The sequence below is a fragment of the Choloepus didactylus genome, chromosome 7, assembly GCF_015220235.1.
Source record: "Choloepus didactylus isolate mChoDid1 chromosome 7, mChoDid1.pri, whole genome shotgun sequence".
Lineage (NCBI taxonomy): Eukaryota > Metazoa > Chordata > Mammalia > Pilosa > Megalonychidae > Choloepus > Choloepus didactylus.
The window spans coordinates 142141441-142159409 of NC_051313.1; the positions used below are offsets into that span (position 1 = coordinate 142141441).

The 17969-nt window shown below is 42.0% G+C and overlaps 1 protein-coding gene across 5 annotated transcripts in view; it reads left to right on the forward strand.

Annotated features, from left to right (window-relative positions):
- The window catches only part of NEDD9 (neural precursor cell expressed, developmentally down-regulated 9), a 181582-nt gene that overhangs the window by 130983 nt on the left and 32630 nt on the right, over positions 1 to 17969 (forward strand). Inside the window, exon 1 of one of the 5 annotated variants that reach the window (XM_037842967.1) lies at positions 4498 to 4834. The exons of the other annotated variants lie outside the window; for them this stretch is intronic. Within the exon in view, the coding sequence (XP_037698895.1) occupies positions 4823 to 4834 (12 nt within the window). The 5' untranslated portion in view covers positions 4498 to 4822. Of the gene's footprint in view, positions 1 to 4497; positions 4835 to 17969 lie in introns of those variants that run through there. 5 annotated transcript variants of the gene reach the window in all.

Consider the following 17969-nt stretch of genomic DNA (forward strand, 5'->3'; position numbering starts at 1 on the left):
GGACTCTGTTATTGCAGCTCGAAGGATAATAAATATGTCAATGAATGTGCACGGCTGTGTTCCAATAAAACTTTACTTATAGGAAATGAAATTTGAATTTCACATAGTTTCCACAGGTCATGAAATATTATTCTTTTGATTCTTCTACCAACCATTAAAAAAATGTGAAAACTACTCTTTGCTTGCACATCATACAAAAACAGAGCTGGGCCACATCTGACCCATAGGCTGCAATTTGCCAACCCCTGTTCTAGAGCTAGAACTGGCAACGGGTCTTGAGTTGGTTCTGAAAAGGTGCATCCTATCTCCTCTGCTGTCTCTAATAAATGTACACTGCATCGTGCTCCTGGAACATGAGTCTTCCGTGTTACCTTCTCAGCACCAAGCAGAAGCTGAAGGTAAACACACATTCGCTGAAATTGCATTTATCTTCTCACATGCCCGTTCAGCAAGCACTGACGTCCCTATAAGGTATGAACACTACTAGGCACAGGGGACCCAGAGAAGCACAACAGACGGGTCTGCTCGTGCAGAGCTCATAGTGGAGCTGGGGAAGCCAACATCAACACATCATTAGGATGCAATATGGAAAAGCCCTATAATGTTCAAAGTACAATGGGGGCCCAGTCAAGGGAGGGAGGAGTTAGCTCTGAAAGGGCGAGGTGGGCAGAGTGGGGACTGCTGATGAGGGATACACAAAAGAGTTAGTGTTGGAGCTGGGCTGGAGGACAGAGAAGAGGAGGGGGTGGACCTTCTCAGCTAGTGGCCAGTCTGTGCAAGGGCAGGGAGGTGCACGCTGGTCTCGGAATCGGTGAGTCCCGGGTGTGGCTAGAGTGCAGGATGGGTGGGGGGCAATGGTGGGAGATGAGTCCAGAAAGGGAGATTATAGACCAGGCCCAAGTGTCCGATTTTGTTCCTTAAGGCATGGAAGTATCACTAGAGGTTTTTTTAAAAAACGGGTAGTGGTGTGGAATATAGATAGAGCAAGGAGAGATTTCAGGCAGAGATGCTGATAAGGGATTAATGGAATAGATAACAGAGGCGTGAACTATGACTAGGGATTGTTATTCTCCAACTTGGTATGACCCTGCACAAGACACTTGACCTTTCTGAGCAGCAATTTCGTCTTACGAGGGGTTGGATTTGCTGATTTCCGAGGTCACTGTCTGCCTGATGTGCTCTGGTCTGTGACTTTAACCTTCACCTTTAGAGAGCAGCCAAATGGGGTCCTCCCCAGCTGCAGGAGAAGAGTCTCTTCCCTCTTGCATCTTCTTGTATTTTTTTTTTTTTTTTCTATTTCCATGTCAATGCCCAGTGCAGCTAGAGAATTATTTGGAGGGTAACCGGTGCTACCTGCGTGCGTGAGCATCTGGGAAGACAGACCCCTAGGCAGACAAGCAGGCAGGTGGTAAGGCTAACAGGCTGAGCACCAAAGAGAGGACTGGCGAGCCCAGCTGTAGGGTCTAAACCCTGGGGCCCCGGCCTGGCCCATTTGGGGAGCGTGCCCCTGGGAATACCACGGCTATTGCACAAATCAATCGGCGGTGTTTAATTAGCACAGTTTATACAGCATTTTTACATCCAATATCTCAGATGGTGGGGGGTGGGGGGCAGGTGCTGTTTCTCTTTGCAGGAAACAGGCTAAAAAAAACTCACAAAATAACTAATATCTGCATTATTTCAGCTGCGTTAAAGTCAGAGCTAATATTTTAACTAATAGCCTGCTGTCCTTGAGTATTTAAACGAAGGGTGAACAAGAGGAACTGATCACATCATTCCCTGCTCAAAATATTCCAATCACCCTCAGAAGATCCAGCCTCCTTATGGCCAAGCTCTCTGAGCTCACCTTACCCCTTCTGCCCCTGGTCAACTCCACTCTAAGTGCCCTGCACTGTTCACTGTTCTTAGACTCACCAAGCTCCAGGCCTTTCCATACGTCGCTCCCTCTGTCTGGAATGTTCTTTCCCCACATCTTTGAGTGGCTGGATCCCTCATATTTTTCAGACTTCTGCTTAAACACCACCTTCTCAGAGGGGCTTCTCAGACCACGCAATCATCTCTAGCAAGTTTCCCAGCTTCATTTTCTCTCCTAGCCTTTATCACTCCAAAACTGTATTATGTGTTTATTTGATTACTGCCCTTCATGCCCACTAGCATGTAAGCTCCATGAGGGCAGGAACTGTGTCTGACTCAGCAGCTGCTGTATCCTCCCCACCTGGAACACGGCACATGCACAATTGTTGAAGTAGAAGTTGCCTTAGGCAAGGAAGGCACACAGATGGAGCAGATTCCTCCACCCTTTCCGAATAAGTACCACATTTAAAATATGTGCAACACAGTCTAATAATAATAAAAGCAATACCAACAAAACAATAAGCAATGACTTATTAAACCTTTACTATGTGCCAGGTACTAATAAATTCCATCCCCACTCTCTCATCTAATCCTCATTATAACCCTAGCACATAGGTATTATTTTCTCTGTTTTATACTTAAGGGCACCAAAATTAAGACGTTAAGAACTTTGCTGAGATCTCAACACAGGTTTATCTGACTCCAATGTCCATGTTCTTTCCATTATGCAATTAACTATACCCTGACCCAGACTATCTTGAAATGAACTTCAGGTAGGTATTTCAGTTTCTTACTGTACAAAACAGAGAATGGAAAGCAGGACGGCCATTGGGTAGGAATTCAGCTTCATTGCTAGAGAGTGAACTTATTAAAAGCCTTAGCACATGCTTTGGGAAACTGTTTTAAGGCCTTAAAATGCAGTGGGCTGGTGTTCGCATATTCAGGGGCACTCGAACAAAACAGAAGGAAGATTCAGCTTTACTGCTTAGGAAGCCAAAGGAATGTTATCTAGATCTCTTCTAGGCCCACAAGACTCATCTTACAGACGGAAAGGCCTTTGACTTAATTGTCCTCCCTTAGCCAGGCAGAGACCAAAAACAATTTCCTGCAGATTAATGAATCTCCTCTAAGGCTGTGGTTCTGTTAGAAAGATCCTTGCAATACAATATGCTGCATGCTTAATTTGTACATGGAAAGACCTTGCAAAATCACTCAGGCTCATTTTGGCTCTAAGGTGAAATGAGGATAAAGGCAAGGTCTATCAGAGGCAGCAGCCCGAGTTACCACAGGGGCCAGCCACACAGCTGAGGCCCAAATGCATGTGTCACCCTCATCACAACTGCCTGTGGGTCATGTCCAGGGATCCGGTGCCACATTAAACTTGAACTAAATTGTGTATCTGGAAACCACTTTTGCAGGACAGCTGCTCTCCTGTTCTTTTGGCTTAGATCATAAAAGTAAACTTTAAATTCATTGGGAATTTAAATTACCAAAAAACAAAAAAACAAAAAAAAAAAAAAAAAAACTGATTCTGATCCAATTTGGTTAGGAAAAAAATAAGTCATGAAGTCTGGTTGGAGTCCATCCTGTACAGGGATAGCCATTGTCCAGATTCACCAGCAAAAAGTAATTTTTCCCCTGGCCATTCTATCCTTCAAAAGAAATTCTGAAGGTGACCGTTTCTGTCCTCTCCTGGGTGATTCTCCTGCTCTGTAGAAACCATGAAGCTGAATCTAATGTTCTGTGTTTTACTAGAGAGAGACTGGGCTTTTTAACCAGGCTTATAAACAGTGGGTATTTTTTTGTTCCCCTGGATAATAAGTGTTGGTGGGTTAGTGGGTCATTTTCAGGAGAGAGGTCAGAAGGAAAAATTTCAGCATTCAAAGCTGGAGCTGAAATGCCAGCCATCAAAGCAAACAGTCCTCAGCGGATGGTGATGATGTATAGGGCGTGCACGGGCCGGCTGGGCTGGAGAGGTCACATCAAACCTTTATCCTAAGCAAGGCCAGCGAAGGGCGCTCAGTGTGCAAGACACCCAGCGCCGGGAGGCCCTCGTGGGAACCCTCGCGGAAGCCCTGGTGCCCGGGCCGGAGAGCGCGTTTTCACTGAGCGAGGATTGTATTCCGACTCGGTGCGGACTGACGTTGGAAGTACTTTGAACACTGAAAAGAACAAAAAAAGCAAACAGCCACAAAGAGAGAGAGAGAGATAACAGCAGGGGTGGTTAGTAAAAAGGAGCCTGGAGACAGAAAACCTTTTGTTCCAGACTTCGTTTCATGTAGAGATTGGGAGGTGAATGGCTTTGAAATGAAATGGGTTTATGAAAGAGTTGCTAGATCACAGGAAGCAGGGTTGTCAGGCTGCTTTGAGAAGCCGGTTTTTTTTTTGTTTTTTTTTTTTTAAACTTAGGTTAATATTAAGGAGTTTATCCCCTGTTCCTGGCTTTCTTTCTTTTCTTTTTTCTTTTTTGGGATAGGGGGATTGAGGTGAAGGAGCAGTTAGGTTTGGGAGGGTTTCCCCCTTTCTGTTTAATTTTCCAGTCTTTTTTATAACGTAAAATGCAAGGCGTTATTAATAGGGTGGTATGTGGGAATCCTGTATTTTATGCATGTTTGTTCTGTAAACCCCCAACTTCTCAAGAAAAAAAAAAATCTGGAAAAAAATTATCACATTACAATTTCTTTGTCGAGGGTTTTCAGAAGTTAGCAGGAGGGCGGGGCGCTCGTATTACCTTGCCCCACTAGCCAATGGCGGAGCAGTATGCAAATGAGGCCCGTCGTGGGCCCACCCGGATCAAAACAGTGAGCTCAGAAGCGCGGGGAACGCCTCTGCGCTGGGAGCCTAGCGTCTCCGGCCCGGGAGCCCTTCTCGTTTCCATTTAACGTCACACTCAATGGAGGGACGGACGCTCCGGTCCTTGATGCAGTCTAACTAGTTTAGGAAAACGGTTCAACCCACCGCGGCCGAAATGAAGTATAAGGTAAGGGGAAAGCCCTTTTATAAGCTGTCCTTTTCAGCTCGGGGTTGTGCTTGGGTGTGTGTATGTGTGGGTGAGCGTGTGCAAGCGTGTGCAAGCGTGTGCGATTGTGTGTGTCTTGCCCATTACTTTGGTTGGCATACGAGCAGGCTGATATAATAAGACCCATGCTGAGAGTTCGCGGCACAACCCGGGTCCATCTCTTCTGAAAGTTGCCGGGGAAATGACAAACGATGCGGTGAGAAGTTTACTTAGAGCGCGTTTACAGCAGGAGCTGGAGAGCCGAGAGTCTCTAACTTTCTGAAGCGGGGCTGGCATTAGGTTAGGTCTCGCCTGCTCTCCAAGCCTGGCCGCCCCTGCCGCAGGAGCCCTAAAAAGAGAGGAGTAACTGCCGAGTCTCTCAGACTGGCTAGTAAAGCTAAGTTTTCCAGACTTTGCTTTAAGTGTTTTGCTCTTCGTCTGGGAAGTAGTTTGCCATATATACTTTTGGTGGGAGAAATTAAAAGCCCCAGGTACTGTATGCAGCTGATGAAGGAGAATTTGGACATCCTTAGGTGAAGTTGGATTTAAGGACAAATAAGTGTTAGCCATTTCTTGTAAACACTTTTACTGTGCCTGAAGCTTATAGAGGATCCTGCTACTTTGGCAGCATTGTTTTTCCATGAATTTTGCACTGCTCTGTGCATATTCTTAGCTAAAGGATTATAACTTGCCCAGGGTGTCCCATTTTGCTTTAAAGTAACCGTCATCTACGAAGCAGGCAGCGTCCAGGGACAAAACTACTTTGTATGGATGCAGATACCAGTGAACTGGACGTGATTTTTCCTGGGGTTGGTGAATACTTCTATTCTAGAATAGACAAGTCCTAGCACTTTTAAACAAAAGTGCCATCATTGAAATGAATTTTGGCAAGGTTGTGGATTGACAATTTCTTTTACCTGTCTGACCTTCAGGATTATGCCAGAGACTTTGCTTTCCTTTCAATTTGTCTAGCTTCTGGCCATCCTTTTTTAATGTGAGGTTGTAAATGCTGGGTTCTATCTAATAGTCCACTGGCTAACATCAGGGATAAATCCTTTGTTTGAAAGCTATAAATCTAAATGTTGAGAGTCTTTATTGTAATTAATGCATGAGTTACAGTTCTTCTTAGAAAGGTTACAACTGTCTGAAGAAACACGTATCAGTTTCTATGCTATCATCTTTCCACTATGGGCATCAGTAAGGAGGATCATAGGAATGAACAAGCCCAAAGACGTTAACATTCGGCTTTAGAATGCAACCAGAAACAAATTCTTCCACCTGGCAAGAAAGTTGTCTTGTGAAGTGGTTCACCCTGTATTTCCACAGTTCCCTTGCTTGGAACAATGAAAGAACTAAATAATACTTAGCCTGGGGAGATTTTTTTGTTCCTCCTCTCCATGTCGCTGAATACCTTGGTTTCATAAAAACTGACTTGCAGTAAAAAAGAGAAATTGTGCCCTTACATTTATTATCAGAGAGTGTACACAGCTGAAATTAACTTTGAATGCTGCAAATCTAGAAAGTGATAGAAGTTACAAGTCAGAAGTCACTTTCATTCAGTGACCTCATCAGGCTTAGTTTTCTCTTATGGAAAGAGAACATCAGGGCAGCTGGCAGTGTAAACTTTGACTGGCATTTGTGGAAAACCTATCCTCTGCCAGATTTGCCAGTGTAGAACACCCTGCTAAATGATATGAGCATGTGACCTTTAGCATTTATTAGCTTGTAGACACTTTCATCAGCAAAATAACTGACTTCTCCAATTGAACAAATGACAGACTGGACACTCTGTGGTGATGGTAAAATGAATCATCAGCTGGAATAATCTGCTTTCCCTTTCTTATAAAGTCCATTTTCTCTCTAGTTAATAATGGGCAACCTTGTTTAAAGAAGAGAATTTTGTTATTTTAGGTAGAGAAAATGGCAAAAAGGTGATAACATATTGAGACTTACCATGACATGCAAATTTGTCATATTTAACTCTTCCGATAACTTTCTGAGGTTGGTGTTATTATTATAGATATTTTTGAATGTGGAAATGGTGGCACAGAGAAGCTAAGTAATTTATCCAATGCCACACAGCTAAAAAAGTGTGGAGCTGGGACTTGAACTAAGGTGATCCAGCTCCAAAATTCTAGATCTTAACCACTATTAAGAGTAAGAGAAAGCAACATCTGTGTCTTATGTGGTTGGGTGTTTTCTTTGTCCAGGAAGTTTGACTCTTTATTACATTCCAAGTATTTTTGCAGGATAGATTTTTTTTTTTTTTAAACACTAACTCTACAAAGCAAAGTGAAGTGCACATTTGGCAATTATTTGTTTAATTTGAGCCACTCTGGTAGTAAAACCAGATAATTATTGGATTGTAAATTCCTGGAGCCAGGAGTTATCTTTTAAACACTATGTTGCTCTATACACTATACAGTTGGCACAATCTCATTGAGAGAGTAACAATTCAGGCCCTGTAAGATTTTTTTAAAAACTAGATTATCTGATTTGGCTGCTTTAAGGATCACAACTTACACAAATACAACCAAATTCCACTTATTGTGCCCTTAATATGCACAGCTTCAGGCTGGACAGCTATGTGTTTACAATGATCTTGAGTACTGTGGAATGTAAGCTATTACTTTGGGTGAACTTTTTTTGCAAGCACGTATAGGGTCTATTTTTATTTCATTGTATGTTTTTTATTTGTTCATGGAAAGGCTGCAGTGACTCTCATGTGTACTTAGTATTCCGTTTCTCTTCGAAGGTGTTCAGTCTGTGGCTATGTGATAGTAAATTACAGGCGCTTAATTTATTGAGTTTTCTGCAGGCTTCCATAGATCCCAGATCATGTTCTGAATGGGGGGGAGGGGTGCTCCATGGCCTTGGCCTGCTTACCCAAAGAAAGCTCTACCCCCTGAAGTCTCAGGGGTGGGTGGTTGCTGCTATTTTCTGAGAAGGTGATTAAAGGTGTGCAGCTGGGTGTGAGACTTCACCATTTGTGTCAAATTGGGCCCTGTGTGGCTTTGCCTACCTTCAAATTGTAGATCATTTATCTAGTCTGTCATGCAAGAAATTCCTTCTTAAAACTTTTTGATGGAAAAAAAATTACAGATGTAATTCACAGTACAATTATGAAAGCTACTGTCTGAAACTTGGATTCCTGTGTCCTGGTTGAATGGAGGGGGTTAGGGGAGCAAGAAAGTGTGCACTATAAAAACCTTCTGAGAGGACTCTGGCAACATTTTTAATGTTTCAGGCTATCCTGAGAAAGAATGATAGTGGGTCTTCAGCTTAGGCCATTTATGACCTATATAATTCCCAGTTCTTTCCTTGCTGTGATATATTGGTTTTAAATTCTTCATTCTCTTCTAAATGAGATCATTGTACCCAATCCAAATTAGGGACTCCTGCCCTCCTATCCTTTTAAATTTCGTCTGAGTCCTATGAATTCAAAAGCACCAAAATATGCTTTGAAAAAAATATTATTTTTTTTAATGTAAATTTTATATTTTTAGCAGACCTATTTTTGGAGCTAAATGACTTACCTATGCAGAGATGAAAGCCTTTCTGAAACTGAAGGTGTTCTGATCATACCAAATTTAGCAAGTTGCACAGTCTGTATGTAACATACCAAGGATTCCTTTAGCATCCTTTCATTGCTGGAGTACACATCAGTTCTCAGAATTCATCAGTGGCTTCCTGTCTGCCTGGCAGTCTTCTAAAAACATCTTCCTCTCTAGTTTTCAAGCCCCACTTGCAAATGCCCTCCCCCGCCCCTTCTGTCCTTATGACCTCATCGTCTCAATTGTTTTTTTCATTGAAGCCTTCTTCATGCTTCTCTAATACCAGGTTTCCGTAGTTCTCACCTCTCCCACCCACGTGAATGTGGCACCCTTCAAGCACACCCTTTACTTCTTACCTTTCTCCTCCTTCTCCTCTGCTCTGGGAAATCCAACTCCCTTGCTACATCTGAGTCCCTTGATTCATTTGTCCTTGTCTCTTTATGCTTGCGTGACTTGGTTGGTCTGTCACTTCCCTTCCTCATCTGTCCTCTCTATAAAACAATCAAGAGCCCAACCCTTTGTCTCCTTGACCATCCTGTAATCCCTAAAATAGACTTTGGGTTTTTCACCTCTGCCCTACTCTGTTAGCACTGCCTTACTTATTAACCCCTTTGAATCACTTACTCTGTAAGTCACATAGGTTGCTCACTGGAACTGTGACGTTTTAAATAAGCCCCACTGAATACGAGAGAGACCAACCCTTTATTTCTAGGTAGAGGCAGATTGATAGACAGGTCCTTGAATTATAAGGCTGATCTGGAATCTGTTCAGGCTTTCAGGGGGCAGGGTCTTTAATATTCTTATTTTAGAGGCTAGACAGAGTGTGGGCTTTGGAATAAGCAAGGCATGTCTGTTTCTTGTGACTTCAAGTCCTGTAACCTTGGCCGGGTTAAGCTCCCTGAGTTTATCTGTAAAGTAGGGATAACAATAATTGCCTTATATGATTGTTGTAAGGCCTAAATGAGATAATATATGAATATAAAGTATTTATAATAGTAAGTAGACAATGCTAGCCATCCCCAGCTATCCTTGTTCCAGTACATGCTCAATAGATATTGAAAGGATAGTGCGGCCTCAAGACCTGGTAACGGGATTATGTCAGAATCTCAGGTACTAAGTTAAGATAGCTGAATGTTGTTGAGAATTCCATTGGCCCGGATGTGTATTGTAGAAATGCATATTCCAGTCTTAGGGACTAAATAGTAAACCTTCTGCACATAGCCGTGCTTACATTATCTATTAATGATCAAGACTCTGGCATCTTCTTTATTATTAAGACTTGATATTCCTTGAATTACAGGACCTTGCCCACAGTAGATATATAACAAATATTGAATTTAATATTGAATTGCATAAAATGCACATACAAATTGCTATAAAAACAGGTCTAGTGCTATATGATATAGGGGAAAGAGCATGAGTTTTGTTTCAAATCCCAGTTTTGTTGCTTTCTAACATTATAATTTTAGGTAAGCTACTCTAAGCCTCAGTTTGCTCATTTCTAAAATAGGAGTGATAATATCAGATGGTTATAAGAATGCAATATATGAAAGTCATCTGTTTTTAGCACATAGTAGGAACTTAATACGTGGCAGTTATAATATGACATGTTATAAGATATACCCATACAGACATGTAGCTATGGAAGGATTATATAGATAATAAATTAAGAGGAAAGATTAACTAGAATTGTTTACCCATAGCAAAAAATATTTGTGAGAAACAGGGAAAGTCATCAATTTAAAAAGCCATGTCAAACTGCAAGGGGGGTGGGTGGGGGTACAGGAGAATTTCAGGGTAAACTATACTCCTTATCCCGATTTCGGCCAATTAGAGTGACGCAGATGTAAAGTAAGAGGTCTTGGTTATCTATTTTTAGCACATTTTAAGGTTAGAAAGAAACCTAAACGAATTGGTTTGAAATGCCTGCCACTGGAACCGGGGCACTGCTGGTCAGTAACATACAGACTGAATTACCAGGCCTCCTTGCCAAGGCAAACAAAACAGGGTCACTGGGAAGAAATAGTATATTTCCAACTTAAAATACGAGAGAAAAGCTGCCTGTTTCCTAGGCAACAGATGATCACAAAGAGCATGGGCATGAAAAGGAGGCAAAAAAAAAAAAAAAAAAAAAGAAAAATCCCTGTTTATACTTTGTCAACGAAACCCCTGCCCCATCTTATTTACATTGAACATTCCAGCATTCTCCCTGTGGTAATTCTTGCTGGTTAATGAGGACTAGCCACAAAAATGCTCTCCTCCTGAGGAATCTAACATAAAGACAAACCGCCTGGCTTGCTCTGACCTCTTCCACTCTCCACTGGAAAGGGGGATTCTTGTAGATTCTTGTAGAAGGGTGGTTTTAGTAGACAACATGATCTGGGGGAATTGGGGCATATACTTTGAGGAAGATGGAAAAGGCATTCTAGAAAACAATGGTGGTGCATGACAGGGATTTTTCAGAGCCAAGGAGGGTGGGGAGTCACTGATTATGGAGATTTAAAAATTGCCAGCAGAATGTTTTCAAATATGTATCCCTGGGCCCCACCATGGACTACTGAAACCCAGTTTATTCTTAAAAAAGAGCTACTTCTTTTCTCCCCCAATCTTCTCCCTAATAGTCCAGCCATTATGGTGTTTCAGTTGTGTATAGGTAGGTGGTTCCTGATTCTCATTCAAACGCTGGGTCCAATGATCTGGAAGTGTCATATTTCTTTGCAAATCTCCTTGATGTGTGTATTGCAGATTAGAATTTCTCCTGGTATTTCTAATATGTCAAGGTAATATTTATAAGATGTTACCAAAAAATGTTCCTTATGTGGAATGCTAATGTTTATGTTCAACAGCAATGAAGATTAAGCAACCATGAATATGTAAAAGTGCCAGCATTGCAAACAACAGGAATGTTTGCTGACTCCTTCTGAATTTAATTGTAATTCCTTTCTTTACCCTTTGTTGGGGGTAGGGGTGAGGCTGGAATATCTGTCAAGCTCAACAGAAAGTTGCAGTAACTCAAACACATACAAGGTTAAGATTTGAACCAGTTTTTTCTTTCCTCTTACTAAATAAAGCACTGTGTAGTTAGAAAGTATTAGGTGCCAATAATATTATTTTCTGGTTTCTTTAGTTATGGGGAAACCCTACACTACCTCTTAGTAATGATGAATTAGCCTTAATCTTATTAATTTCTGGTATTCAGTTTGTTACCCTTAATTTTACACCTCACATCCACAGGAGATCCGGCTAACTCAGGAATTCATCTAGGCTTCCCTGCCCCTAGCAATGTGCCTTTACTGAAAGAATAAACTGGGCTTCTCCCCCAATACCCAATAATATGCAAAGCCAATAGACAGATAATTGCAGTAAAGTGGATTTTTAGACACTCCAAACTTCTTGGAGTTCAGAGTATTTAGTATCTAGTAATCTGTTGATGAGCTGTGTTTTTCTGTTTTGTTTTGTTTTTATTAATCATTTGTGGTGTGACTTCACGTTTGGCAGGAAATGGGTTAGTGGACCAGCAGAACTGTTACAAACAGCTTCAAGAAGAACAAAATTTGGAAATGCTCTTTCCCCTGAGTGCTCCTTTGGGAGAGAACTTGAGTATTACTCTGATTCACCAATCTTTTGCACTCAAAGCTAAGTGTGATGAGCAATCCTTAAATGGGGTCAGGGAAGGGAACCATAAGGACACAGCTAGCTCAATGGCATTCTTTCTTTTGATAACCCCATTCACTTCTAAAGAGAAGCTTCTGGAATATATCCTGTTTCCTTATAAAGACTACCTTTTCAGTTAGAGAACATGTACACTGACCGAATCAAAGACTCATATCATTACCCATCTTTTTTCCTCCCAAATCCTAAATCCAACCAAGGCAGACCCATTAGTAAGAAATATACTTGTGTACCATCCTTTACTTTCAGTTGAAAACAAATGTATATAGATAATTTGTGTGGGTCTGTATCCACATTTCACCAACCAAAAAATGGGACATCTGGCCCGACAATGGGCAGGACATTTGAAACTGGGACTGTCTTGGAAAGTTCAGGAACATGTGGTCACTCTAGACGGCCATCCCAACCTGCCCCAAAGATCAATCAACTGTTGAAGGCATTATTATCCTTTTCCCTTATGCCAGCCTTTGACAGGAAGTTATCTAAGAGGCATCTTTTAATGGATTCAGGCAAATTTTTCACCACAAGTTGTAAATGACATTTACTTGTAAATAATGGGGTGCTCCTTCTTTCCTTTTTCCTTGCAGAATTAGGCATCTTTAGAAATAAAGGGGAGCCCATTTTGAAATATGGGACTTGTTTGGGACACCTGAGAGCATTAAGCAGCCACGGGGGATTGTGTTTCAATTGTTCTCTTTTTAAACCAGGTGGGGTGTTTTCTGTCTCCTAGCCAGCAGCGTCTCCACCAGGCCTCCTGCCTCCTTATTAAGATCTTAATTACAGATGCAGCTTACTTCATGGCTGGAGGGAAAGAATTTAGCTTCTCTGAACTGTGCCTGTTATTGGGGTGGCAGGTGTAATCACGATGAGATCATTTCTGGTTTGTTTTCTTTTCCTGGAGGACTTTTTTTTTTTTTTTTTTTTGAAGGGGAGGCGTGCAGTTCTTAAGACAATTTCGTGAGCTCATAACAGTGCAGTAATAACTGGGCTTTGATTTTATAGAGACCCTTTCTTCTGAAGAAATCAGAGTGTTTCACATATATATAATTTCATGAATCCTCATAGCAGTCTTATAAGAAAGAACATGTTCATTATCTCCATCTGGCAGATGGGGAAAACAGAGGCACAAACACCATTGATTTCATAGTCCTTAGTCTTGCAGTATGAAAGCTGAGACTAGACACTCTCCTAATTCAGGCCAGTGCCCAGCCACTCTTACTATTGCCACTTTGACTCAGATCGTTCCTTGTGATGGGGGGTGCTCTGTGCATTACAGGATGGTGAGCTACAAGCCCCCCCAACCCTCTGTGACAACTAAAAATATCTCAGACATTGCCAAATCCTCCCAGTTGGGAACCGCTGGTCTAATCTCTCCTACTTCCTTCTGCTTAAAAATAATTGCCTTAGTGGTTTTATGTGATAGTAGCACAAAAACACCTCCTTAGAACTGTTTGCCATATTTTATCCTGACTCGGTTGAGCTTAATGTAACAGGTTTTTACCAAAAAGAAACTTCCTCTTCAGATGCTTAGCCCCAGTTTATTCAAGTGAATACCACAAAATACTAAGAAGTATCAGGCCACGTGCAAAACCATTAAGGTGACCTTAATTCTCACAAAGTCTTCCTCTAGCTTCTGTATATACTATATATACCCACTCAAGGGGCATGCATTTAGAACTGGGCTTTTAAGAACGCAATTTTATTCTCATAAACGATTGTATAATATACACATGTAAGAGCTTGTCTGTGCACCTAGTCACTGAACAATTTCATGTTGAGATTTTCCTCTGCTCCATTAGCCATCTGTCTGCCATCTTCTAGCTGAAAGCTGCAGCATCTAAAGGCTCTTCCTTGGGATGATTGGGCAGTTGCAGTGTTGAGGGCTTATGATTGTGTGTAGCCTTCTCAACCAAGCGTACACATCCATTTCTTATAACCCTTTGAGAACCTCACAAGTTAAGTGAGATAATCACAATCAAGCTCCAAACCTAGGTCAGGTGACATCTAAGAGGCCCAGTAAGGAGTGGCATCCAGGTCATATCAGCTGGGTTCTGGCTGGGGCTACCAGTATATGTAGGTATTTGTCTTGGTGGGTTTAGATATAACTTTATACCTTTGGCTGCATACCTTGGTGTAGTTAAGATATATAGGGATATAAAAACAGGAAGAGCTTTTCCTGCTTTCAGATACTTAATTAGGCATTATAATGTGTATGTTTTGACTTTTGAGAAACGAATTTTTTTTTCCTAAATATACCATAATATAGTGGATTGGCATTTCCTACCTCTTTATAACTTCATTCTCATTTCTCTTCTCCAAGTACTTGGTTATTGGAGGGATTTATCTAGACGGGCAGATAGATGTGATCCAGTGCCAACCTTGGAATACTGGCCAGAATCCAGGTGGTTGTTTTATTGTTAATAAAACCTATCTTCTGCATGAGTGGGTGGGAGGCCTTCATCGTTATATGGCGCCTGTCAGATTTATCTAGGGACTGAACCCCAAAAAGAGTTTAAGCTTGCCCCATGCTTTTGATCCTTGGCCAATATTTTGTACTTAAATCTATCAAAACCAGGCAATCTGGGACAAATGCTTATAAATTACAAGGCTTAATAATAGCAGCAATGCAATTCTAAGGCAGAGAAGAGTCTCAGGAAGGTATGTGGGACCAAAAAGAAAACCCTAGGTTGAGAGGAGAACTAGATGCAAGTTCTGGCTCTGCTACTAACTTAATATGAGACCCTGGACAACAAACACTAAGGCTCTGGGCTGTGAAGTAAGTACAATGGGTTAGAATGATCTGTAGGACCCCTTTCTCTAAAATTCTAATCTAGTTGGCTAGAGTAACTTCTGGTTCTACTACCCATAGAAACCTTGGCTCTCTGTCCCCTTCTTTTAGGCCCTCAGGAGTTGCTTGGGTAAATCTCAAAGACCACGGAAAAGTAGAGAATTGAGCTTTCAAAGACACACTATTTACTATCATCAGATTATAAGGAGAAGCTAATTTATTTTTCTTAAGTACTGTCAGCAATCGAATTCATCCTCCACCACTGGTCGAGAAATAATAGAAGTTGACTTTGAAGGGGCAGACATCACACATGCACACACACAAACACACACACACTCTCCTACCTACCAACCCATATGTAATTTGTTTTAAGTGAAGCAGAAGATTTGTTCTAGACTTTGGTCTGTTTCATGGTAAACAAATCTCACTTATGAACATTTCTGTCCTTCACCAATTTTCATCATGGGGAAATAGATGCGGTTCATTCTTCTGCCAGGAAGGAAAGGAGCCCAGAATTCAAGGAAACACTTTTATTTTTAATGTGGTAACATATATACAACATAACATTCCCCATTTTAAGCACTTTCACATGTACAATTCAGGGGCATTAATTACATTTTCAATGTCATGCTACCATCACCACCATCCATTACCAAAACTTCACCATCACCGCAAACAGAAATTCTGTACCCATTAAGCATTAACTCCCCATTCCCAACCCCACCCAGCACTTGGTAAACTCTAATCTACTTTCTGACTCTCTGAATTTTCTTATTCTAGCTATTTCATATAAGTGGAACCATCCAATATTTGTTCTTTCGTGTCTGGCTTATTTCACTCAACATGATGTCTTCAAGGTTCACCCATGTTATAATGTATTTTGAACTTCATTCTTTGTTACGCTGAATAGTATTTCATTACATGGATATACCACATTTTGTTTATCCATTCATCTGTCAATGGACACTTGGGATGTTTCCACGTTTGGCTACTGTTAATAATGCTGTTATGACCACTGGTGTATGAATATCCATTCAAGTCCCTGGGTTCAATTCTTTGGGGTATATACGTAGAAGTGAAACTGCCTACTTTTAACTTTCTAAGGAACTGCCAAACTTTTCCACAGGGGCTGCACCACTTTACATTCCCACCGACAATGAAAGTGGGAGGTGTGCTATTTCCCTGCATCCTTGTTAACACTTATTTTCCTTTAAATATCTATCCTGAAGTGGTATCTCATTGTGGTTTTGAGGAAACACTTTGTAATCGCACAGTTATGCTGTCCATGTCACATCACCAAACCTGGAGGGATAGAAAATTTCTTTCTGAGGTCCAAACCTCCAAATTTGTAATAAGCTTCAGATCTTCTCATGAGCTCTCAAGAAGTAGTGTCCCTTTGGCCTACCAACCATTAAAGTCGTGCTGTGTTCCAAATGATCCCGCATCCAACAGGGATGGATCAAAGTGGAAGAGACATCCAGATTCCTGAACCTGGGAGCCCTCTTGGGGACCCTACACAGGGCACTGTCCCACAGTGCACACAGGGAATAGCCACACAGGTCTCCTGCGGGGCTGCTGCCATGCCAAAGAATAATTCTTTTGGAAAGGACCCTTGGGGCCTTATGGCATTTCTTCAAGCATCCCCCACAAATGCTGTGGCTAAAGCTCACAAGGCTGGAAAATCTAAGAAAACTTGAGGAGTTGGGGGCAAAGTGAATGAAATGAAGACTCAAAGACGGCCCGAGATAGTGATATGAGCTTCATGACGTTCATAGGGCTTTAGAAGCAGCTCGTGCCAGAAAAGAAAAATCGCTGGTTCAAATGCAGTCTAGGTGCCTGAGGAATCTTGGGTGGGAACTGCTGGCCACTCCTCACCAGTGGTCAGAGCGTGACAAGGGATTAGTGGGACCTGATAGGGCCCGGCTGCTGCCTGTCTGTGGGTAGTTTAGGTCACTTCAGGAAAACTGTGTCAGGAAGCAGGCGACAAATATCATTCAGAAAAAGCTCAGAAGTGCTAGGTAACTTATCATCCAACTCTTGTACTGAAAGCTCCATATCTGCTACCTAACAATCCCAAGACGATGCAACTCTTAAAGAATGCAGCCTTTCACACCTTCAGCTGAAAGAACAGAGGAATAACCAGGGATCTCCAAAATTAAAATCCTGATGCTTGCAAAATCCATGTTTTCTGCCCATGGCCATCACCTTCCTCTGGGAAAGCCCATATCCCCCTTTATTGCAAAGGTGGTGGTGGAAGAAAGGAGAAACGCACCCAAAGTGGTTTGGCAGCCCTCAGACTGAAGCACATTTTTGTCAGCAGGCACAAAAGCACACGGGCCTTTTTTATTTTCTCCTCCCCAGTGTGTCCTAAGGCTGACCTGGATGATGCGCATCCCCAGCCACTTCCCTTGGGACTGATTACCTTGACAATGGCCATTTCCTGTTCTGGTTTTCCTGTTTCTCGGGATCTGTCTGCTCTGTGAGTATGTGTGCGTGTGCAGAGTCCAGTGCCAAGCTTGGGGGAGGGTTGGGTATAGGAAAGTCATGTAGCTGAGAACGTGGCAGCCCTGAGGCCTTGGCAGGAACTCCTGCATGATAAATATAGAATAAAGTAAAAATAATAAGAGGAAGCCAGGCCATTGGTGCTGCTATCAATCGTAAGGGGGTGACACACCAGTCATTGTGTCACACTTGTCTTCAAAGAACAGCCTGAATGGTCATGGAAATTACAAGTCACACCTCTCTGTATTTGGAAAAGCAGATAGTTTCCCTGGTAATAGGGATAATGAGCTTTTGTGATATTTTGATAGAAAAAAAGTGGGGTGGAGTGGGGGTTGGCAGTTGTCACATGACCCTGAGTTCTCTGTATCCACAGTTGGATGGCATTGTCTTCCCACTCTGGGAACCAGAACCAGCAGAGCCCAAGTGTTATGGCAAAACGGACTACTGGAGAAAAGGCTCTTAAAGAAACCATTGTATTTAATCTCTCTGGGATGGCCAGTTCCTTTTGGCTTTCCTGTTTGCTCAGTGGTTGTGAACACCACGTCAGGCTCCTCTCTGCGTCATTATCCTGTTTTAATAGGGAAGGGCAGGAGCTTTCCTG